Below are 26,345 nucleotides of genomic sequence, written 5' to 3'. Positions count from 1 at the left end.
TTATTGCCTTCTGGAAAATACTGAAGTTGTTCTACAACTTCAGCCTCCATTTCTTTACCAGAATTGTAAGGTAAGTCTGTGGTGAGAGGGATATTAAGATCTAATTAGTGCCATTTCAACAGCCAGCACTACTGTCTGTTTTCATTCAGACAGACAATATACCAATTTTACAAAATAGAAGCTCAAAGTATGTGCTTCAACCTTTGCACCACAACAGTTTACACCAATGACCACCGCAGGACAGTCTAGCTGGCAGCCATTTGCACAGAATCGTATGTTGTGAATCAGTTATGCAGGCAGCAAGAACTCTCTTCTACTAGCAAAAGACATAATAGAATCTTTACAAATTGGTCTCCAATGGCAGAGTGTGGTGTGATATTAAAATTGTGAGTTGGGCTGAGGGATGTGTGATAATGCTCGACAACACCACGTTTACATATGTTGACTATTATCCGAATGAATGGTTTAACACATACTTAATAAGATCCAAGGCACGATGAGCCGAACTGCAGACAATCAACACTAGCAGCGATTTCTTTTTCTTGTGGTTTTTACATAGCTTAACCCATTTGGGACAGACTGGAATGAGAAAACAACACCTGTTAATTATGAAAAACACATTTATTCATAAAGGCAATAGCACGGCTGCAATGTCAACTATAACCACAACAACTATATCAACAATAACGACAAGGAGGAGAAAACAAGATAGCACAGCAGGAATGTTGAGGACGTGGAAAGTGTGATATAGTTATGAAATACATAAGGAACACAGCTGGCTGCAGAAGCAAAAACTCAAAGACACTCAGATTAGTACAATCGCACAATGAGACACAACACGTTGATACAACATTAGTGGCTGGAAATGTAAAAGCTGGGAGCTAGGCAAAGCGTCATGGGCAGGAAAATGCTAAAATATATTAAGGCCATGCTTTAAGACACATCCACAGTAGCAACCACTGTTACAAGTCTCCATTGAATGAAACCTAGAGACAATGTGGGTGGATTTCAACACATTCATAAAAGAAAGTTATTAGGGAAGTAACAAAACTAAAAGATGTAAAATGCATTAGATTTTGTTTTATGCAGTCACACTGCATGGGCATTTTTTAAAAAGCCAGAAAAACAAGCTCTTTTTCACCCATTTCATTGTAAGCTTCAGTACACATATATGTACTCAACAACCCAAATCCTCCTGCACCCAAAAGACACTCAATTACTGTTTAAAATCACTGTGCGCTGAAACATATGCCTTCTTGACATACAGACACCCAATCTACCTGAAACCGCTAAACCCACCCACACAAAAATGTTAAGCAATTGTAAATTCTCCCTCTATAATTCTATCTGTATTAAACCACCAGCTCCATCTTAATAACTAACTCCATTTTGTGCTTCGCTTAGCCTCAAATGCCGTCACTTTGGTGGCATGGGTATTTTTCCACACGCAGCCTGTAAACGTGTTTTCACTTTTCTCACCGGGGAAGGGAACCTAATATGGGGGCATGCAACATTGATAAGAGTGTACAAGGATGAGAAATCAGAATGTTTATGGCAGAGAATGGTACAGCTCAGTCTTGAAAAGACACCTTGGGTCCTGGCCATTCTCGTGCGTGTTTTTTAAACACTGACCCAGTAAGACCAGTGCTTGAATTTCACAACTTACTCGACAGGAGGGGGGTTTCTAGAACCTTCCTCTTCAGTTTGTTAAGGTGTATAAGGTAGGGAAGCTTGACACTGATGTACAAGGAACTCATTTCTGAGAGTGGATGCATTGCTCAGAATAATCCTGTTGGGCAGGTTTCTCCTGTTTCATCTGTTGCGGGTTCCGCAGCTTGACGTTAGTAGACAAGGATAAGGTTGGATTTGATTCCCATAATGATGCATTTTTTATTCTTAACATCTAGCTTCACTGTGTGCATGCATAAATATACATATTCACTGCATATATATTAATTGTTGCTGGATTGCATTTTCTTTGATTATTATCCAATTGCTGTGATTATTTTAGTAGCTGCACGTGTTGCTGCATTCAAATTAAGTACTCACGTTATTATTTTTGCATATGTGTATTTGAAACCTGGGAAGTGCCTTAATCAATTCATTACTCAGACTAAGAGTGCTGCATTCTTTAGTTTTGTTCCCTTTCAGTCTGAAGCAAAGCAGAACACCTGATCACACAGTACATAATCCAGAAGAGTTCCCTAGATTGTTCTTTCACAATAACTTCTCAGTTGCTCTACTCCACTGCCCCAAACTAGGCTTGTGCTTCAAACATAGCAATAATAGATGCATTTGATCACACATATTTGAAAAATACCTGGCATTGTATACCTCAAAATTCATTTCAAATAGTACTTGGTGCTCTTAATGTTTAATTGTGTTTTTCAACAGTTTCAAAGAACGTTTCTTTACATATATACTGCCACTCAGCAAAAGCAAAGTAATACACAGAGTACATTATGCTTTAAGATACTTCTTTCACAAGAGTTTATTCATTATGGATCTGAGTTTTGGGGTAAACTTGGACGCGCACACAACTCATTTGTGTTCTGACCATGAACACTATTTGGTCTTCATGTTTTATAATTGTGATATACGACAAAAGTTAAATAAAACAAATATATAAAATACGTAGGAAAAACCTAAAATGTACTCACTTTCCTTCAGGTAAGAGGATAAAGTGTGGGTGAGATCACTTGGTGGAAGAAAGCAGGAGTCTAAACCAAGAGATCAAATCATTTCATTAATAAAAGCAATTATGCACTACATACAACTTTTGCTACTGCAGTCTCGTAGTCAAACTCTGCGAATAATAAATGTAAAACAGTGGTCTCTATTAAATACATATTAATACAAGTTTTACCTTTATAAAGCAACACAAGGTTGCTGGATACATTCAAATAAACCCAGTTTTCAGGTTTGAGAACAATTCTAAATCATTTGTTTACTATCTCTACTAGTGATATAAATCAATCAAATAATTTGATGTCTTGCATGGAACACATCTTCACCACATTCCACCACCCAGGTATTCCACAATAATCTCATATTGGGCATTCAAAGATTCATCCTAAGAAGTGTTTACCCATGATTACCCTTATGTAAACCAAAACAGATTTGCTCAGGTATAACAACTCTAGATAATGGTCCAACATATGTTTTAAATATTCCTCCCTCCTTTTTCGCTTGCAATTCATTCCCTTTGGTTTGGCTACATGATCCATTCCATACATATCTAAATTTACATATATAGATTGACATTTTTTGGTGGAACTTTTAATAAAACCATTTCCTCTCTTGAAGGTGTTTTTTTGAGCCACATACTGTTCTTTCCTAAAGACTTCTCATTGCCTAGATCCTTTACACTATTCAACCCAGTTACAGCTTGGATCCTTAGAACATAATTTAAAAATGTTCCCACCTAACATCATGCAGTCAGCAAGTGCTTATTACTTAATATGCCTTATAAACATTTCCAGAATCTATCCTCAGGAATTGTTTACGTATGTTGCGGCTGTCAGAAATGCAGCCTGAGTTGAAGCATATTTGCCGATGCATCAATTCTCTTTGGCAATTTAATTTTAAATCATAGTGCAGGCAAAGTCTGAAATATTTCAGAATGCCTCTGTCCCACTTGTCTCATGTTTCGAATCAATGTAAATTATCTCGCTGTCAAACCTTGTCAATATTTGTCATCATAAATCCCTTTATATTTCCAGAGAAAACATTATTCAACAGTGATAATGGAGCAGGTTTCTTTTGCTCAGTTTAAGACTGGCTTTCCTTTGGTATTCTTGTCAGCCCAAAATATTGCCATGGGTCTGTGTCAAGCACCTTAAGATTTCCTTCATTCATTTTTTGCAGTTTCACAATCTTGTTATTGCCTAGCAGCTGACATACTGCCAATGTACCTTTTCACAAATTGAAGTTTCATGGTAACTATTTGTTATCCCCAAATGACCACACACACTGATGGTTTCAAACATATCAACATATGATACACTTTTGGCTTTGTGAAAATAACTGAGTAAACCCTATTTAAGAGGTAGAATGGTAGCCTTTGCAGATAGGCAGAAAAAGCTGCACCATATCAAAAGGTGAACGGAGGAAGAGCTGAAAGTTCATGGTAGGCTACATCTCAAGCAAAAATGAGTTAACAAGAAGTATGAATCAAAAAAAAAAAAAAACACACAAACAGCAGCAAATGTGTTGTAACACACTGGGCACATATACTAGGATAGTGGAAAAACCAGTGGTAAGTTTTTTGAGAAAATTCCACTTTTAACATGATAACTCCCCATTTTTGGAATGACTGGTATTTCTGTTTCTCAACTCTGCACACTGGGGTAATGATGTCCAGTTCCCGGTCTATGTGCTGCGACTGATACACAATAAAACTGGCTAATCCCCAATTGGCATATTTAACTTTCCAGTAAAGCCATGGTGCAGGAAAACACAGCAATGGTATGGAAAAGATAAATGTCATCCATGGACTGCAGCACATGTTGTGCCATCCACTAGGCTCACAAAGAAAACCTAACTCAAGCCTCATCTGTGTAGCATACGTGGTGCAGAATGTAAACAACCTTTTTTGACAGAAAATAAACTTGCTTTTAAATCACACAATGGAGGGTGACTACTATTTAAAAGTTGTATAGACCATAATTTAGTGTTACCATGTAACTAGCCCAAAAAAGAGCATTTTCACTGCACAAGGCTGTAGCTGGTCCTGTGAGAAAAAAGGAATAACATGGAGGCCAACTAGATGCTAGCTGGGTGTCAGCCCATAGTGGAAGGGCGAAGGTGAAGATTATGCAGTGCACTCTGTAAATTAGGGCAGTACTTACTTTCAGGTGGGAGGTGTGTGAGCCCTGAGTCTATTTTTCTGTCTTGTGGGTTGCAGAGGCGATCCCAGCACAGCGGGTGCAGCATGAGCTGGGGAAGCCAATGCGAGCACTGGCTGTGCGTGGCTCAGGGAATTCGGAAGAGCCGGCGTGCTGCTGCAAGGATTCCCCTCTGAAGGAAAAGTGGCAGAGGCGGCACCGGAGGGTCCTCAGCCCTCTGGATGGATTCTGGCAACCAGGATACAAGGAAAAGGTCCCAGGATGCTGTGGCTGCGAGGCTCCCCACTGCACAAGGGAGAGACTGAGCCACGGAAGAGTGCAGTGAAGGAAAAGTAGGCACTCTGAAATTCGTTCAGAAGTGAAGCCCAGTCAAAAAGGTAGATACTCATTGAGAAGTGCAGCAGAGTTTGACATCAACCAGCACCCTCCTAGGCAGGGTGGGGAGGGGGTGAAAGAATTAAAGGTGGATCCATTAGGGGGGTAACAGGAGAGCGGAGGAGCCTGAGGAAGCCCCAAATGGAGGACAAGCGACAAACTAAGTGGACAGACTGGAGGGAAAAGTAGGGTGGTGCACTGAAGAACCCCCCTGTGAAAGTAACCCTCTCCTTTAGGAATATCTTTAAAGTTCAGACCTAAACTATCAGTGGCAGAGGGCAAACCGGAATGCTCCCCCTCAGTTCAAAAGGAGGGGAGGTCGAAAGTCCTAGTAAGAAGACACAGCTTGAAAGCAGGTCCTCACTACCCCCGCCTCTTCAGAACGTGGATGGGTCACATGATGTTTTAACTTCTTGGATGGAAAGCCTGCCCACAAAAACAAGTTTCAATCCCCGTTGGATACAGAGGTATACCCTTGCAGAGATGATAGAAGAGGCTGAAGTTGGTGAGAGGCAAATGGCGGAGGCACAGAAATCAGATAGGGACACCCCAGGGATAGCCAGTGAGGGAGAGTGGCAAGCCCCAGTGGGAAATACAGTGAATAAGCCTTGCAGACATTTGCTATGGAAGTAAGGATGGCTCTGCCACTTCACTCACCAGTCAGAAAGAAATCAGGGGTGTGTGAAAACAGGGCTCAAAATGGATTCATTGGCTGAAAGAACTTTAGCTCTGGAGAGCACAGCTGCAGAATTAAAAGCAGCCACTATAAATGACGGAGGGGAAATTAGGGACTTCAAGCTTAGGGAGAGAGCGGTCCAGGATAAGCTTGAATCCCTAGAAAATGGTGCTAGATGAAACAACTTAAGAGTCCTCAACATACCAGAGCGGGTAGAAGGTGAGGACAAATTTTTTTTTAATCTCCCTGAAAAAGGGTGCTGGTCTATTATCTATCTCAGAAAAGGACTTGGCAAGGGATAGTCCGAGGATTCATAGAGATCCATTCAGGAGGCAACAGGGCACGACATAACCTAAGAGGATATTGGTGATTTTTTTTACTTATGCAATAAAAGAGCAGGTCCTGGCCAATGCATTGAGACAGAAATCTCTGAAAGGTCCCAATTTCTCCTTTCAGATTAGATCAGATCTATCTCGGGCCATGTTAAACAAACAGCGAGAACTAGGAAAACAAATGGAAGACTTCAAGGCCCTAGGGGCTACTGACATTTTAGAGGTTATGCACAAAAATAAGATGCATAATTTAAGAGATCCTGCTGAGGCAAAGTGTGCTTGGCTCTTCCTCCTGGCTCTCTCAGTCTCCTTTAGTCTCGGGGACGTGCTTTTACTGTGGTCTTCCACTACAGGCACCCAAAGACTAGCATAGCTTGGGTAGGAGGTAGGAGAGCACTGGGTGGGAAGCAAAATGGGGAAGAAAGTAAAAAAAAAAAAAAAAAAAAAAAAAAGATGTCCTCAGAAGCCTTAGGGATTAATCCTTTAGAATATCTGGTGAACTGTAATTTCACTGTCAGCGAAAACGTTTAGGCCATGGTAGGAGTAATGGTTATAATTCTTTCATGGAATGTTAATGGCATTAGGACGGCAAAGCGTTATATGAAGTTGCTGCAACATTTGAGGGAAAACAGCTGCTCAAATTATAATATTGCAGGAGACCCATCTTACTAAAAAGGAATATGCAGATCTCGTTCATAAACAAAAATAGGTCAGATTTTATTTTTTCTCAGCAGACCTCTAATGTGAGGGGGGGTGCAAGATTGTTAAAACACAACCTAGAAGCTACTATTATTGGGAGCAAAGTGGACAGGAAGGGTAGGTGGGCTATTGCCAATAGTCAAACCTGTGGCAAAAGATTCATGATGGTGGGATATTATGGTCCCAACGCGGAGGATATCATCCCATTGGTAGCAATCTCCCAAAAATGATTATCCTTCTCTGACCCAGTTATCAGGAGATTCAGGCAATTTCAACACAATTGTGGACTTTAAATTAGATTGGTTCAATAATAGTAAGGCTAAAGTGTACCTCAAAATGCAGGAGTATTTAAATATGATGAAAGAGATGGGATTGTGCGACAATTGGAGGGTGAGATCAGGGAAACAACTGGGATACACCTTTCACAATAAAAATAAAGTATGGCCACCATTCGAGAATAGATTTCTTCCTGGAGGATGTCAGGAAAGTTGAGCGCATCACAGTACACCTGTCTGATCATGCAATAATTTGTCTTGACCTGGTACTCTATCTAAGGAGCAGAAACCCAGACACTAGACATTACATAAGACCTTATTGTTGGATCCTGAGGTAGTTGATCGATTAAAAGATGAGGTTGAGGAGTTCACACAACGGGGCAAATTACCTCAAATTCCCAGGACATAGGAGTAACATTTTTTAAAAGGTTTCAGAGCTGTACTCAGATGATACAAAGGCATCCGGAAAAGCAGTGAAGGACTGGCTAGCAGAGGTCCAACTTGAGAAATTGTTGAATGATCAGAGAGACCAGTTAGACTGAGAAATAGTAATGGAAGACGTGATGAAGGTAGTTGAGTTCAGTAAGAGGGGGAAATCAGCGGGTCTGGATGGACTCCATTATGAGTTTTATTTGGCCTTAGAAGAGGTGGTAATCCCCTTCTGGATGCAATTATTTGGGGAATTATTAGGAAGTGGAGTAAGCCTCCCACCCTCATGGGGCGAGGCAGTGGTTACCTTAATTCTGAAGCCAAGCAGAAATCCTAAGCTGTGTGAGTGATAGAGACCCATCTCACTTTTAAACAGCGAATATAAGCAATATTTTGGCCAAGAGGTTAGGTTGAGTGACAGGGTCTTTGATTCATGTGGATCAGAAGGGGTTTATGAAAGGGAGATATCTCCATGAGCTCATGCATGAAGTAATTGGTGCCACTGATCTCGCTATCACCTTTGGGTCCCCCTTAATGGCTGTTACTCTAGATGCAATGAAGGCTTTTGATAGAGTAAAGTGGTCTTTTTTGAACATGAGCTTGGGGCTTAATAATTTTGGGGAGAATTTGGTTCATATAACTTTTTATTAATGGAGGTACCACGGCAGAGTTTAAAATCAAGGGGGGTGTGGCAGGGATGCCCCTTGTCCCCGGCACTTAACCAATGGCACAGAAATTAAGGGAGACATGGGAATTAAGATTAAGAAATTGGGTCTCTAGTTGGCAAAGGTAGTCACCCTTGACCAAGTAGGGACCACAATCCTAGTCGGCGTAAATTGCAACACAATCAAAATTATCCTGTGCTCATCCTTTCGCAGTTTGGGAAAATAGATAATAATAGGTACTTGTTACACTGATACACAGAAACGCTGCGCGATTATCTGAACACAGTTTTCTCATCTTTTTGATTTCATGACTGATAGATTGCTCTACATGTTACGGTTCAATATTACTTGGCAATCAGTTATTTTGACAAAATAAGATACTCGGATTTGTCGGTTGATTTGGATTCACTAGCTTTATGATTTTTTTAGCAAAGCCCTGATGAAGTCTTTGAGATTAATATCTCATAGGACGAAACATGTGTTGGCTGTTGTTGCTACATGGATATTGGTTCCAAGGACGGCTATTGTTGCTGTGATGAACTTCCTATCTCAAGAATAAATTGAGTTCTCTTTCTCTCACGAATACCGGTCCGACGGCTAATTTGTTGATACTGGCACCAAACACTAATATTGGACTAAAAGCATTCATAAAGGATTGAGCTTTTTGATTCATGAGTGCCCTGACATCTGTTTATCACTATTTGGGCAAATAGATAATGTTTATCTGAATAAAACTAGATTAAAATGAAAAAAATCCAATATACACAAGTCAACATATCACTTTTTTTAAAGGTTTAAAAGGTTCTCAATCGTAAAGAATCAGTGATTGTATCCTTGTAACACACACTACCTAGGAGGCATAAAAAATAACGACGCACAGGGCCACAGAAGAGGAGATGCAGTGAAAAATAAGGCGCTGAATCGGGGTTTCGGGTACGGTATAGACAATGCATCATTTCTTTCCACACTGCAAGATGATCCGTCGATTTCCAGGGGCGCAGCCTTGGTTCCTCACTGCAATGTGGGGATATTTTGATGCCAGGGACGATGCACTGCAAATGCTTGACACGCTGGTAAGAGGGAGCAGGCGCTGCGTTGAATGAGTAGGTGATTCGTGAATTTTCATCCGTGAGGCAGGCGCTGTATTGATTTCTGCAAGCGTTGTGTCGATTTTCAAATGCACAGGGATTTTCTTCAAAGAGTGAAGTCTTTGTGGCCCTGAGATTTCAGAAGAGGCATGCTCAATCCAAGCCCTGGAGAGCACTTGTGGGGAAGGCAGAGTCCTTCCAACAGAGTCAGAGACTAGCAGGGCAACAGGCTGGGCAGAATTCCTTCTCAGCAAAGCAGTCCAGATGAGTCCTTAGGGCAGCCAGATAGTCCCTCCGACAGAGTCCAGGTGGAGATCCAGAAGTGTCTTATTTGGTGCGGTCAAAGATCCAGTATAAATACCCAAAAGTGCCTCTGAAGTGGGGGAAACTTCAAAGAGTGGTTTTGAAGTGTACAGGTTCCCCTTTCAGCCCAGTCTGCCAGGATCCCTGTGGGGGGGGGGGGGTTTATCGGTCCTTTCTGTGAGGGCAGGCCACTGGCCTTCGAAGTGTAAGAGAGAGCCTCTCCAACCTTCCGTCCCAGGGAGACCCATACAGTATGTAGATATATGCAGTTGTGACTGAGTGTCCTGTGTTTATGCTGTCTGGATGGGATGCACAAGGGGAGCTATCAACCAGCACAGACCAGACATGGATTGGAGACAGGCTGTAAGGCACAGGTGGCAGTAAGTGCAGAGAAATGCCCACTTTCTAAAAGCGCCATTTGTAAAACAGTAATATTAAATTCAACTTCACCAGTAAGCAAGGTTTTCTATTACCATTCTGGTCATTCTAAACAAGTCAGGGCTACTCCTTTCAGATCAGAATCTACCACTTAAAAGTATAGAAGGGTAGTTCTAATATTGGCCTACGAGAGGTGCAGGCCTCACAGTGGTGGAAAACACATTTGTGAGTTTTGCCCTACCAGGACATGCCAAACACATCCGTACATGTCCTGCCTTTTACTTACATAGCACCCTGACCTATGGGTTACCTAGGGCCTACCTTAGGGGTGACTTGTATGTAGAAAAAGAGGAGTTGGAGTATTGGCAAGTTGTTTTAAATGCCACATCAAAGTGTCAGTAAAACTGTACGCCCAGGCCTTGCAATGGCAGGCTTGAGACATGGTTAAGGGGCTATGTACATGGGTGGCACACCCAGTCCTGCAGGCCCACTAGTAGCATTTAATTTACAGGCCCTGGGCACCTGTAATGCACTTTACTAGGGGCTTACAAGTAAACTAAATATGCCAACTGGGTAGGAACCAATGTTAAGATGTTTATGGGAGACAGCACATGCACTTTAGCACTGGTCAGTAGTGGTAGAGTCCTAAAACCAGCACAAACAGGGTCAGAAAAATGGAGGGAGCGAGGCAGGCAAAAAGTTGGGGAACGACCACCCTAAGGATGTCAGGTCTAACAATCTCCCTCTATGCGATTGATCTGATGGTATATACAGTTAACATCAAGCATCAGTGGTAGAAAAATTGGTGCAAGGCTTCAGGAAGGTATTGGGTTAAGATGTTAACACCTCCAAACCAGAAATGATAACATGGAATATCGGAGAGCCAAACTCCAGAGCTAAAAAGGAAATTAGGTATCTGGGGATTCAAATCGTCCAGGGAGTGAATACAATTCCAGAGAAAATCTTTAGGAATGTTATGAAGGAGATACAGACCCTCTTGATCAGCTGGTCACATCTACCTCTAATGATGTTTGGTAGAGTAAACCTAATAAAAATGACCATTCTGCAAAATGTACCTTATTATTTAACACAATCCCCTTAATGTTTAAGAAGGAATGGTTAGGGAGGCTCCAGGGAAGAATTAGTACCCTTATCTCAGCATCCAAGAGACCGCACATTTCATGGAAGAAACTACAAGGGAGACGTGAGAAGGGAGGATTAGCACTCCCAGACTTCCAGGTATATGACTGGGCCTTACAACTAAAAAAATCACATGCCCTTACTGAATGAAACAGCAGCAATTGGCACATTGTATGAAGCTTTGCTGAAAGATGTCCGGGGTGGTAAATCTCACTTTTGACATAAATTCAGGCACATGAAATTTTACAAAAAAATGAGGTTGAAGGTGCTTCAAGTTATGGCCCATTTCTGGGCACAGACCCGGAGAGCTGTAAGACTGGCTTATTATAGTAAGTTTGCACCAATCTGGGACTCTCTCAGAACAACAGAATGCGTGGCAGATAAGTTAGTGACCCCTATTAGGGAGGCAGGGTTGAAGAGGTGGGGGCAGCTCATACAAGATGGAAAGTTAATATTAGATGAAGGCTTCCAACAGAGGGACATCTTAGCTTTTAAGGCTTGGCAGATTCGGGGGTGGGCCCGCGACCAAAGGCAGGAGATAGGGAAGTGGAAAAAGAGGGAGGTCTCAGTTGGTATTGGCAGATTCTGGATGGGGACTTTGATCTACCAGAGGGGCTGCGGGGAAGATGCTTGCCTCACTTTTCGACACAGGATTTATGGCAAGTATCTATGCATTTACTTTTCGATACAGTCAAACCTGCCTACCTGAGAAGGAATCATCCCTTTTCTCTGCATAGAGCCTTCTGGTCCCCGGAAAAATTATCAAAACTGGGGAAGTCAGGTCTGGTTTACTGCAAGAAGTGTGGCTTGGAAAAAGAAGATATCATCTGTAACGTCTTAAAAAGCCTGGAGATCATGCAGTTTTGGGAAGCAGTTCGTAAGGTAATCTGCCAGCTACTCCATGTTGCAATCAAGGTAAGCCTTGGATTAATAATTTTTGGAAAAGTGAATCCCCCATTGAAGCTTAATAAAAGAGGTGCCATGTTGCTGTTGCTTTTTTATTTTGCTGGCCAGGTGGGAAATATGAAGGAAGTGGATAGCGAAGGGCACTCCCCCCTTGGTTGAATGGTTGAGCAAAGTGAAATGGTTGGGAATGGCACAGCACTGTACACTATTCATTTTCTATGATTACACCTGAACCTCCAATTAGGATCAGTTCATAAATGTTTTTTTAGTCCTTTTGCCAGACATATAACCCACATAAGTTTCTTTTTGAGACAAAAACGGCAATATAAGTTGCTGAAGTTTTCGAGGCCAGAAGTAAAGAAAAGAAGGCTGAATGAGGTAAAAAAAGAAAAAAAAACAGAAAGAAATAATGATTCTGCTATTTTTGGTTTGTGATAAGCTATAGATATGGTTCAACTACTATTTTTTATGTTTATTAAACATCCAATTCACTGGCAAAGTCAGATATTTAAAAGTAACTTTTAAAAAGTAAGACTTTTTGTGCCCAACCCTCCATTAGGCAAATTAGCATTAACCGGCAGCAGCTGGGATCTGTCTGTGTTTCCACTTAATAAGGTGTGAAATCTGCTCCCACAGAGGAAACAATAGCTTAATGAATTTAATAAATTTGGCAGTAAGACCTGAGCGTGAAGTATAGGACTCCTCTCCGCTTAAAAAAGGGCAGCTGTGGAGATTGAGAAACTTCACTAATTTTAAAAGGACCAAAGTGTGGTCTGCACAAAATAGGTCAGTGTAACTGGAGACATGAGGAAGAGAAGTCTTTATTCCCTGGGACAACTGTAGGCAGCTGGGTACCAGCCCAGTGGAAAGAGGGACTGGTCCAGAACCAGTCCAGTAATTTTCAGTAGGAGGGAGCTGTTCATTTCCCTAAAGACAGCTCTGAATGGGGCAAAAGAAACCTCCAAGTGCAAAAGGGAACTAACAAGTTGGATTTTACTCAGAATGGTGCACTGTGGGATAGAATACAGTAAGGCAAACAGGATGTGCTGCAAAGGTGGAAAGGGTTAGGCTTCAGATGATCAGGGTCTACCTTTATGCTGATGACTGCCTCATCCTCCTTTATGTGGGCCTCCTAGATATCTCCGGAACTATCTTAACAGAGACCCTGGATACTTTCAGGAGCTTAGGGTCACCTGGGGCAAGTCAAGATACTTCCCAATAGGTCATATGGATCAGACATTGGCTTGAACAAACTAAGCTGGGCTGACAGTTACACATACTGGATTCCAATACCTGGGAATACAAACAGTTGACAATGCCACATGGGCCAGGCAGCCCGACATACCACCTTTACTCAATGCCATTTGTAGAAATACACAAACATGGATTATGTTACTTCCTCTTTTTACTGGGGCTAATGGCATTGATTAAGATAGGTATCCTTCCTACAAATGATATACATATTGCAGAAGTTCCCACTTTACATACCAGAGGCTACTATAACCTCAGTCAGGTGGCATTTTATTAAATATTGTAAATCAACATACAATGGTGGCCTGGCAATGGTAAACACTCCATCCTCTTAAAGATCATCATGACTGCTTCATTTGAAAGACTTGATACATGGCTTGGTGAACACCCCTGCATATAGGCTTGAATGCTGGCTCACAGGTGCAAACTCTCCGTTGCACTATCTCTAGAGGGGGAACCAATGTTCATCCTACCCCAGCCACAAAGCTGGCTGTGATGGTGTGGACAGCACTCACTCAGATTTCTTTGGTTGGATGGGAATTTTACTGGGGAGAGTCCTCCCCAGTGTGGCACCAGACTACCTCAAGCCAATGCACTTGAGGGGTTTCGTAGTTTGGACATGTTAGACATTACGTTCTTGGGTCACATTGTTAATAACCCTGGCATAAAATCATTTGAGGATCTGCAACATGATTTTGGTTCCAAGAGATCCCAGTTCTGTAGATATCTACAGCTTTGGTATGCAGTCAAGCCATATTTGCCAGAGAGTGTGGATATTGCTAAATACAACCCTTTCAAAGCTAAGTTGGTAATAACCTGTCTACTGGAACATGGTCAAGTTTCAACTATCTGTAAAACATTAGTCATTAACATTCCTGACTCTTTTCCTGACTTTGAGAAGAAACAGGAACAGGAACAGGATCTGGGCCCACCTTGTTGACTTCGAATGGATAATGGTGTTGATGGACACTCGTGAAACTAATGTCTGTACAATTTGGATTGATCTGATTAAATATCTTACCAAATACTCCGGATTCCACCCCGTTTTTTGGCGGACACATTCAAGTGCCATTCAAACTGTGCCCATTGTAACAAAATGGAATATACACTAAAGTGATGAATGTAATGCTTTAATTCATCTCAGCCACTGTAACCAATCAGGGCTGCATCCCAGTCCATTGTTATTTTGCCTACCATGCAACCTCAGTTTGGTCCCAGCCATATGCAAATCTTATTGACCCTGCTCCAATGGGAACAGTTCAGCCCGAAATCCCACGTCAATTCCTCCCTGAAATGGAACACAAGCAACCCAAGATCGGTTTCCCCATTATTAGGGCTGATCACTTGGTTATAGATTGGTTCCAGTGGCACAATAGAGGGTGATTTCCTCATCATCACATAGGATTGTGGAACACTTGGTACCTTTTTGGAATGCCATATGCCATGCAATGAGTGCTGCACTGGACAGACCAATTAATCTGACTCATAAAATGGCCCTACTAAATTTTGTTGACAATGAAGGGGTTCACACATGCTGAAAAGACACAAGTGAAATTCAGCCTAGTGTTAGGCAAGAAAGACACTGCTCGTCTGTGACGACAACCCAATCCCCCAACTGGAGCAGGATGAAGAGCAAGCATGAACTTATGTTGCACAATGGAAAAAACAGTGTATGAAGTGCAAGGGTATTCTCAGAAGTACACTATGATATGAGGTGGGCGCAAACAATATAGAGACGGTACTTGATGTAATATTACTGTATACACTTACTTCACAAACTGTGTGTTTAATCATATAATCCTAGACCTTAGGGCTTATCTATCTGGAACATGGTGTTTTGCACAATTCCATTCTGTGATTTTGTATAAGCTTTCAGCTAAGGGTTACCATTTTGCTGATTCTCAGTTTTACAGTTTTATTTATATTGTTTTTTCTTAAAAAACTAATAAACAGAATATTTAATTAAAAAGGGTAGGGAGAGTTGCCTCTCACTGGTTAGGGAGTGTCCAAAGTCACACCCCACCCTCAACCCTCAATTGGCTAGTAGATCCTACAAAAGCGGCACCTTACCTGCAGCTCATCAAAACACATCTGGACATGAGGAAGGACAGAAGAAGAGTGGACCTGCTGTCTGTGATCTGTGCGGAGACCTAAAGTGTGTCCCTGCTCCCACTTGTACCCATGACTGAGAAGTGGAATCCAAGGATCAGTTGGCTGGTCTCCTGTGTGGCTACAGATTCACAACAAGCTTTAAAAGTTATTTTCCCTGGAGTGCCCAGCACACCAGTATCTATTGAACCTGGACTACACCCTGCTAGTGATCTCTGCCTGATAAGAGCAGCCTTCTACAATTTGACATCTTCCATCCACATCCCCTCAAGGACAATCTCCTATATGGACAATTTCTTTGCTTGAGGATAAACAGCAGACTGCCAGATTACAAAAAACGGACAGAATTACTGACTAGACAAATTGAGGGCCTGGGACTATTCAGAAACGATAATACAAAAACAAAAACAAGAAAAAGGTTGGAAACTAAAATAAAGATGCCCTCCTAGAGACCTTAAATAGAACAGAGCAAGAACCAAATCTAGTTTGTTTAAAAACCTACAAAATAGCATCAGAGAAGCTGAAAAGGATTGTGAAAAATAACTGAGACATTCTTAATAGAGGACCCTTAAATGGGACTAACCCCTATTCTCTCACATGACCGCGAGTAGTCTAAGAGACAATCTGATACACACTAGACCAAAAAATAAAAAATCAGACATGACAACTAACACCATAGACAGACAGCTTGAACTCCTGGCATTAACCGGACACTACCCAAGTGGACATCTGCCATCTTACATCCCCAACAAAAACAATAGATTTTGGACTACTAAACATGGCAGAGAAGAAGACACACAAACTGCAACTGAAAACAAGCAATATACATGACCACCTGCCCTTGCGGATACCGATACATAGGGATGACAGCCCACAAAATAAAAAAGAGATTTTTTTTAGCACAGGAGCAATATATGCTGTAGATGGAGCACCATACAAGTGGCGGAACATTATTTCTCCACAGGACACACTGTAAAGGACCTCAAGTTGGCATCATTGAACAGGTAGACAGAAACAAGAAAAACCTGGAAAGAATCCTTTTTGAAAGGGAACAAAGAAGAATATATAGGCTGTCAACTCACATGCAAGACTTCAATGAAATCCCCTAGGTAAATACAATATAGAGATTTTACCATGGCACACTGAGCATATACCTTAAAGAACCAAGAGTAAGAGGTTGGAGCACAAAATATACTGTACGATACCAATAGATATATAATCTCCAGCTATACGAGTATGGTATATCATCCCGTATACATAAAGAAGACTGCCTACATGCTGAGCATTGGTGCTCTTATATAAAAAACACAGACCTGACACATACTAGTCTATTATTCACCAGGGTTTTATATACATTTGTAAGGGGACAGCCTAAACAGTGGGTAATGATACATTGCTAGATAACCCCTTTAATACGCCCACAATAACTGAGGTCAACAGCACCCTAACAGAGATCTGACATTTTATTTCTCTGTAGTATGTCCACTTTATTCTGACAAATACTCAGGAGTGATGGAGCGTAGCTCTTATAATCAAAATTAACAATAAAATGTTTGCGAATTAATGCTTAGTAATGCAGCATAGAAAATGTATTGCTGTGTTTTACTAATCGTGCGTCTGAAATGTGCCCACGGGGAGTGGCCGCCAAAGTATACGATGACTAATGAAATTGACTAATAATGAATTATTGATGTATTAAGGATTATATGTTAAGGTTTTGCTAGAATTAATTAATAGGCTCTAGTTAGCATGAGTCGGGCCGAGCTGCCCGGTTTCATATTAAATGGGTTTTTCTAACGTGCAGTGTGCTGACTTGCTGAAGGACAATGTAATCGTACTTTTCCAGAAGCTTAGAGGATGTATGTAACCGTAGTGAATCCTTTCTCATGAAACTCGACTTGCTCAAGGAGCCATTTTTGCTGAATGCAACAGTGTAAACTTGCAACAGGTACAAGGTCGCCTAAACCGGTATAGACAATGGAACTACTGACTGGGTATGTGAGAGGACCACGAGAACATGAAATCATGCCGGACCTTCTACCCGTTGAAGACGTCAATCACAAGAACCAATAAACTACGTCAGAACTGTTATGAGGTGACAATTTTGATGGAACAACTGGTAAACTATTGCATGGAGATAATGGTGCGCCAAACTTGCCCAATTGGAAATTAGGGTACTGTACAACAGAAAAGGGATAAATCCTTTGACCCAAAGAGAAATCAAGCCATTGCGAGCCATTCTTGCTATTACCCAGCCACTTTGTCACTCTGCCTAAAGACTTTGCTGTCTTATTCTTAAAACCATTCTCACCCTATTCCCGTTTGCCCGTATACTTTTCCTCCTTATGAGGGAAGTGACCCTTCTTACCCTGTCTTGCTGAACTTTGCTGTGTTTCCTGGCTGATGGCGAATCGACTGATGTCCTGAGGACGAAGATTGACTCTGTATGCTGACCCATTACGGAGGGTAACTATACGATGATGAAATTGTAATTGTCTGTTTGCCTTTTCTTTCTAGGTACCAACTGCTTCTTTTGACAGAGACCATAGTTAGATGTTTTCTAAATTCGTATTACTAAATTGTTTTTCATGAAGCCCAACATGCTGATGCTAATCCAAGGGTAGTTAAGGAGTTCACTAGACAGACGCGAATAGACAAATGACTGAATCAATGCTTTGTTGAATAATGTGCTAATGATACTCTGCTAGGATTAACTCAGGTTGACGTCGTTCTATGTTCTAATGTTTACGATTCTTGTTTTGATTAAATCTTATTTGAGTTGCCATATTATTTCTGTGTTGATGTGGTTTATGGTTCTGAGACTAATAAACTTGCTAGTGGATTGTAATCAATAGGGAATAAATATCAAAATCTTCATAAATTGTGTGTGGTTATTCATGACTGAAAGGTCATGGTGTGTCTCAATTCTTATTAATGTCATTATTTAGATTGAATTGATTTGTTATGGTGAATATAGATTACATTATTGATCTATTGATTGACATGTTGACTGTTTGCATCGTCCTAAGGTGTCTTCAATCAGGGTCAAAAGATTCATCGGCCTAAAACGAGTCCCAGTCTATGTAAATTATCTAGTAAGGGACGCGTTAGCAGGAGTAATGGCACTCCATGTGCAGTTAAAGAGAAGCAGGGTTCTAAATTACCCGCATGTACTGAGTCCAAGCATTGAAAAAAGAAGTACCCGACCAGGTGCAAACGTATCAAACAGCACTCAAGTGAATCTGGGACTTCATTTCCCAGAGACATGGATGGCAACGCAGTGATTCGTGCATGCACGATTAGAGCCGGACATGCCCCCCATTTACACGTCACAAAAGAAAGCAGCGACGCGACTGCTCCAACAGGCAAGCAGGAGCACTTAAAACCGAAACTGTGGCAGGAGCCAGATAACATGCAGGGCTCGGAGGACACAGCTAAGTAATCAGAAGGGCGAGAACTCTTGACGAAGTGAGTCTCAGTGGCATATCTCTCCAGGGAATATTACCATCATGTATATTTACGGACCACTTTCAGATGACAGGAAGCTTTAATGATGATGAACCTTAAGAGTATGTATTTTTCACTCCAGTGTCTGACTACAGGGTTTGTCCTCCCCAGAAGCCTTATGGAGCTATAAAGTATACACCGGCAGTGCAGGACTTAATACTTGTCTTTCTTTCATGTGGGTGTACATTCACAGTTTGGCACTTTACTGCTTGAACACTGAACATTTTCCTGATAATGATATTATGCTCCCACAACAGTGTCTCCAAATCTACATGTGGTGGAATGAAGGGCATTCACAAAAAGATGTGAATCTATGCATGCACACTGTATCAGAAAGTGAATGAACAATATGCAACGTGACACCAGTATGTGCAATTATAATGAGAATTCATCTTTGTTTTATATCTCGTTTCAGATATACATAGAGAATGTCCCGGTGTATGGTTTGTACTTGTATACATGTTTTTTTTAATTTGTGAGAATGCCAAAACTTTATAGTAGACTATGGAGTGGTAAACCATCACGTGCAATCCAGGGATCTATAAGGAACTCGGTTCTGAAGAAAGCCTATTGATTGGTTTCACACACATGTGGACTGATGATGTTTTGGGTCATAATACACCCTAACAACATCCTCCAATAAGTGTTTTTAACTGTGCCAACAGTATCATTACTAAATTAACTACTTACTTTAATAGGAGAACCCTGCAAGCCATTTCAAGCACAGATCTTGCCTTAAAAAGTCAGATCCCACATAATAAGTGCTCTGCTTACAATTCGTGTTCATCCCACCCATTCACACTAGGTGCAGTGGGTGAGGATCTGATGATGAAGCATGCCACCGGTGGGGTCCAGGGTCTTCAACCACTAAAAGCCTCTTGGGAGGAGGTGACATAGGAGAATCCTCTCATTTTGACAGAATCTTAGTAACTGGGAAGCCTAGGGCACCCTAAACTATGCTTCTCACTCCTCCAAGTAAGGAATACAACTGATAGAGAACACCTTCTTATGTATACTTCTGTCTGTTCTTAAACGTTCTTCTAACTTTATTTGCCACAGTGAATTAGGGATGAGCTACATGGAGGATTACATCAAGTTACGTTCACTTGCTTTATGACTCTCTATATGAGCCAAATAAGTTCAAAACATAATTATATGATTTTAGGGGACTCTTTAGCCTTGGAGCAAGTTTATCAGATTGCCTGTTTAGAAATTTAAAGGAAGTGTTTCACTTGATAGGAAAGCCTAAAAATTGTACTGAACAGATCACCCACCCTCTGCTCTAGAGATATGTTGAAGAAAATTCATTAAATAAATATAGCAAGGCCAGAATGAAAACAGAGGAAAGGATGTCTACGCTATCTACCTATTTCATGATTTAGACTAAAATTTGATTGAGTCACATCTTGTTTTTTGGTCACCAACGTGCACCATAGATTTCTCCTTAACCCATTTAGGCTTAATGTAGTGCATGTCCTTTCAACCTATCTGGAGAAGGGTTTATGAAATAAGACTTTGCCTTCCTGTCTCTGAATAATTATTTATCACAATGTGCTATGCACTTTATCTTATTTTGTCATTTTTATAAGGAACCTAGAAAACAGTTTTTACTACCAATGCTATGCAATTATAACTTTAGATTTCATAGACCTGTCTTTTTAGATCTACAAGAACTTCATACACAAATAATATACATGTCTGTGATTAAGTCCATTCAACAATGTATAACAATAAGAGATGGACTGACATATATGTAATGTGATATATAAAAAATGAAATAAGGTTTGGCATTCAGATGAAAGTTTGGAATCCAGATGAAAACACTTTATTCGTCGTTTTGTTAAAAAATGATTGTATAATATAATTGTTTTTTTTAATATAAATGTATTTTAATTGTGCGGTCTTTATCTAGATTGTCTCTTTTATGGCAATGTTTTACAGAATAAAGATTTCACAACTCCCGACTTTTTACAATTGTTTTGGAACTGATAGATACTTTACAAAGTTTTCCTTAAGTTAAGCCTGTCTGTTCTGTGCCACAGCTACCAGATGTTGAGCCCAGGTTTACTTACTGAACTTGTGTGTTGGCCCAAACAGGATTTTGGACTTATTATTTGGAAAGGACTAACATAATCCCAAACTAGTAAGCCATTTTCTTACAGGCTTTTAGAACATAGAATGAGACAGGATAAGTCTCAAAATAAGATAAATGAAAGAACAAAAACAAATGGTGGCTTGGTGTCACTGGATGGACTTAATTTCAGAGAAATGTAGAAGGTATTTTGTCACACTATAAAGTGAAACTGAGTGGATAACAATTGCATGGGATGATCTGTCAATGTGTATATAAATTATATGCAATGTGTGCTCTTTAAACACTCCACTGGTTCAAAGGATCTAAAGTATGGTTTTGTGTGTAATTGGTGTGTAATCAATGAAAGCTACTGCAAAAAAGGTCAACTATGTCTTCAAACCTGGGTGTCACCTATCTGCACACAAGAAACCTTAAACTGAAGAGTACTGCTCAACTGTGTAACTTCAATCTCTTAAACTCTGTTTGTAGATGTCAAAGTAATTACCACACGTTTAAAACAGATCTGAAATATATTATCTTTAACGATAAGGTTCATACACCATTGCTTAAATGAAACCTTCCCAACCGCAATTCTGGGCCGACAAGCAACAAGACCGTAACCAAAAATCCCCATTTCTTATGTTAAATCTTCTAGGGGTAATTGGGTCGAAGGTATGGCCAAATTACTTGAATGCCTGCAGATGAACTGATGACGGCTCCATTATCACCACCCTTGAGGATCAATGAATGTGTGGTGATACTTAACCATCACACCTACAGCCGCCAATCACTCTAAAGTGGCTGAGACACAGCCTGTCTAGTGTGATTCAAAAGTTTTATATACATAAATATTAACAAAAAAGTCTACAAATTAATTGCAGACCCTTTGTCTCCCAACTCCCTATGGTCTCCAAAATTCCTGAATGTCTACAACTCCACCACTTCACCACTCACAACCTGATCAATTACCTTCAATCAGGCTTCTGTAGCCTTCCACTCCACCCTCTCTAACAAGGGCAGTTTTATTGCAGCAACACATCATAACCACCTCTCATCTCTCTTCATACTCTTCAATCTCTCTGAGGTATTTGAAATGGTGGGTCATTCTACTCTGCTACCCACTTTCATTATGACAGGCTTTACTGGTAAAGCACCTGACTGGTTTTCTTCTCCTCTCTCTCTGATTGCTCTTATTAATTCTTATGGAACTCATCAATCCCAAACATGGGCACTCCAATCTGTCAGAGATCAGCTAATTATTCAAATCCAGAGTGGACAAGGATCCATAGAAAATCCAAACATTAAAATAGACAAGAAAGCACAAATGTAATCATGAATAATGGAAAAACTAATGAAGAAAAGGAGTGTAATCTGCCAGTTCCCAGAACAATGGTGCACCTCCATATCTGAACCCTCTTGGTACACCCCCTGTTAATCATGTATTCTGAATCTCTCAGGGAATGGAGACTCAAGTTCATGATGACTCTTTTGTGGCTGTAACAGAACAGTGGTGCGAATCAGCAGAATAAGGGATTTACTGACAACCCAAAAGGATACTGGTACGGGTTATTTTTGTGCACTGCCTTCACTAGCGTAACTGGAGATGGAAGTCTCCGAAACCCACAGTGTGCATATGTGTCAACCGCTACTGCAGTAGGGACATCACTGTTAATGGGTGGATAAGGTGGCTGGACCTTCCACCAAATTTACTTCTATATGCCTCTTACCTTTTCCATAGGATCCCAGGGCTGAGGAGAAGGAGAACCAGAACACCGAGAGGATCGCCATTTTTCCTTTGTCCCTGGTCTTGGCGAGGTGGAGGAGTGAGAGCAGGTCTTCTGAAGCTAAAAACTATGGAGTTGTAGAGATGGGGCAGTCGAGAGCAGTAAAACCGCAGAACACAACTTAAGTTGGAGGAGGAACTTTCTTCAAAGGACAGCCAAGACACTGCCAGATATTGAGTCATTTGTTCCCCTTTCTTCCATGAGCAGTTGAGAAACTACTTAATGTGTGAACATTGCAATGTACACTAACTGTGATGAAATGTGCCACTTGAACCAAGGATGGAAAAAAATGAAGTAATTAATAGCACCTATATTACCCTTTCGTAATCTTTGCATGGATTGGTATCAGAAAACCTTTAAAAACTTACAGAGGAGCACATTTTGCCGTGAAAGTGATCTAAGAATTAATTACAGGGGTCATGAAAGGGAATAACTGCAGTACTCTGTGGCAAAAGCAAAGCAGTGCCTTGACAATGCAACAGATTTCTTCTTACATATCAGTAACATGGCATGTACGAATACCATAATAAGCATTATGAGCTGCCTGAAGCTCAGCTGTCAATCCCTTTAAAAACTCCGTATACTAGAAAGAAGCACCCGGAACATAATGAGTACATAAATGTCATTCAGCTGCTTTCAGTAAGTGGGAAGTGTTTCCGAAGGACACCAATGAAATCTAATCTAGCCTAATGAAACCAAATCTAGGCTTCGGCCAGCTGTTTGTGTTAAAACTGAAGTTCAAAAATGTCTAAATGGCCAATAAGATCTGAGGTACAGATCACCAAGGTGCCATCATCCTATAGATATAATAAATAGAAGACTAGCAAATGAGTAAAGAGAAGACCTCCCAAAATAAATCTAGTTACAGCAGTCAAGGCTTGCTAATAGGAGACCCCACTGCAAGAGAAATAAGCCTAAGTATGACCCAGAGTAATACCTGTTGCACAAGTATAACTTACAGAGAGCCTTCTCTCAAACAACCTTCCACCATTTAGTCTGATATGTCTAATCCGAAGTGTGTGCATTACACAAGTCCTTCGTGTAGGCCCTCTGACATCAGCTCAAATGCCTCCAGCTCCAGGTTTGTCTTCCTTCATGGAAGAAGGAAAGTGACATGCAACAAATCTCCAAATACTGCGAACTTCACTTGAATTATAACCTCCTAGGAAACGATCAAGGCCCCGTCCCAAACTGCACCCCCAACGCAGCAAAGACTTTGTAGGAAAGGCCAACAAAGATACTTCATTCAACCACATAGTGGGCTCAATTGAAAAATGGCTAGTAGATTAACTGAAATGCATGTTCTTGAAAGCCTCGTTGGACAGTAATTGGTTACAATAGAAGATAGTTCCCAAAGTACAATTGTTAAACTATGTAGCAGGTTCTGCAACCTTGGTTTGAACATAGTCAGTTCCCCGGGGATATTGATGCAGGGCAGCAGCAGGGAGAAGGCCACCCTCATCCCATCTAGCAGGGAATTTTCTTCAAGGCCCTTCCAACCATTACTCACAATTAATTTCCTTCTAGGGCTCATCTATCTTGCCATTAACCACAGCTGCCACCTCAGCGGAGAAGGCCAGTAGCCTTTCCATATGCACACCATGTCAGGTTTGCCATGTCTGTTACTCTTTTTGTATGCTCTCACCTTTTCTCCCTTCACCTCTCAGGATCATTTGTTTTGAAGTGGATCATAGATGTGTGTATGGTACAGTTGTTTATTCTGTTTCTTTTCTCTCTTGCATCAATCTGTGCTGTCCCAATGCCGTGCCTTCCTTGGTTGGGTCTGGACAGTAATGACCGCTGAAGGTCAGGCTCATGTAACCTGATCATGTCTGAGGTTAGTCCTGCTTTCCAGAGATGGTACCCATAGCGAGTGGATACAGGATCTACAGTAAGAGTCATGCGTTTTATTAACCTTGCTTATCTGGGGCTGAACTGTCAGAAGAGTGAGTTTTCTGGAGTGTGGCGGAATGTGCTCAACTGCAACCATAGCCATTTGATAAATTTTGATTCATCGAATACGGCAAAGGCAAATCTAGTGTCTTCTGAGGAAACACATGAGTCTAAATACCTTGGAATCTAATGCACTCTGGGACCAGTAGTTGCCTGTAGAGGAGTTTACAGCCTTGGGGGAGGAGGGAAATGTCAAAGGTGGAACTTCGATGCTCCAATATGGACTGGTACTTGTCCATAAAGAAATCAACATACGCAGCCAGCCTGGCGCTGCCCTGGAAAAATATTAAAAGTACGGGATCTCACAGAGTGGAACTGAAAACTTGAAAGATCCACAATGCAGGATATGCATGGTCTACTTATGCAAAAGTGACAATTTAAACCGGGTTAATCACGAAAAAGTCCTCATCTGCTCTTCAAAAAAACGGACATCACTGGAATCACAGTGAGTAAAATTGATTAGCTTTGGATCTCAGCCAAAATATAATTACACAGGTGACCCTCCTCTGCAGCGCCCAATAGGAGTGGGCTCTGCTGAGGAGGGTTAGGACACAATATTTTAGGTGACTGTTAGAAATGCGTGCTGGAATCAACTGCAACGCTCATGTTACTAATTATGTCATTCATATACTTCATCTGATTTTTCCATTATATTAGGTTTGAGTATTTAAGCGATGGATGCTGGTTTTGACTAAAATAGATGTGAAGATGGTGGAATTATGGAATCTGTGTGCAAATGTAACAGAAGGTAAAATGATCATTCAAAAGTCAATGTAAAGATTCATGTATAAAGTTAAACATTAAATGTGACTACATAGATGACTACAGACCGCGTATATGATGATGATATGCAGAGTTCCTTTTTCCACTGCATGCAATACATACCACAATGACATGTTGATCTGGTTCTATGATCAGGTACACAGAGTTTAGATTATGATGTAATACTGAGTTAAATGTGTAATCCTAGATGTATGCAGAAACAGTTACTGATATATTTTTGGTTTATTAAATTGAATGCGATTACACATTATAAATGCCAAATCAATGTGTATTTCTAGGTGCCACTATTGGTAGAATAACTGGTCCACTGACGTGTGCAAGCTGTTGAGCAAGTGCATCAGCCACAAAGAGGAAGAACGAACCTCGCTGTTGAAAATGTACTCTTTGTACGCATTAGCTTGCCCTCCTGAGTGGATGCACCAGTACGACTTTCTCAATTTACCAGGCTGAGCAAACAAAAAAATTAACCAATCATAGAAAGTCTCACATGACCGTTTTGCATCAGTGCCACTAGCCTAACAAACAAGCATTTGCAATGCAATAGGTCTTGCATTTACTTGAGTTGGATCTATTGGCACTAGAAATGCATAACTGGACTTTTTGCCACATTAATTGGTCAACCCTACTGCATATTTTGGTCCTTTCTGCCACAAAATTCCTGTGGCCCTGCATATAACTAAAGGGCTAATAAGCCTATTGGAATATTTTTTGAACGAGGCCCTTAAAACACAAACTACAACCAGGTGCAAAACATATTTACTTGGCAGTTGG

The 26,345-nt window shown here is 40.9% G+C and overlaps 1 protein-coding gene across 2 annotated transcripts in view; it reads right to left on the bottom strand.

Annotated features, from left to right (window-relative positions):
- CMSS1 (cms1 ribosomal small subunit homolog) overlaps positions 1-26,345 on the bottom strand; it is a 1,251,672-nt gene that overhangs the window by 51,127 nt on the left and 1,174,200 nt on the right. For both annotated transcript variants that reach the window (XM_069204876.1, XM_069204877.1), the window contains 2 exons: positions 2,661-2,720; positions 477-579 (listed from right to left, as the gene is read on the bottom strand). In XM_069204876.1, the coding sequence (XP_069060977.1) occupies positions 477-579; positions 2,661-2,720 (163 nt within the window). The remainder of the gene's footprint in view (positions 1-476; positions 580-2,660; positions 2,721-26,345) is intronic.

The sequence above is a fragment of the Pleurodeles waltl genome, chromosome 8, assembly GCF_031143425.1.
Source record: "Pleurodeles waltl isolate 20211129_DDA chromosome 8, aPleWal1.hap1.20221129, whole genome shotgun sequence".
NCBI lineage: Eukaryota > Metazoa > Chordata > Amphibia > Caudata > Salamandridae > Pleurodeles > Pleurodeles waltl.
Note: the sequence above shows the minus strand (reverse complement) of the source record. Positions and strands in the feature narration are given on the sequence as shown.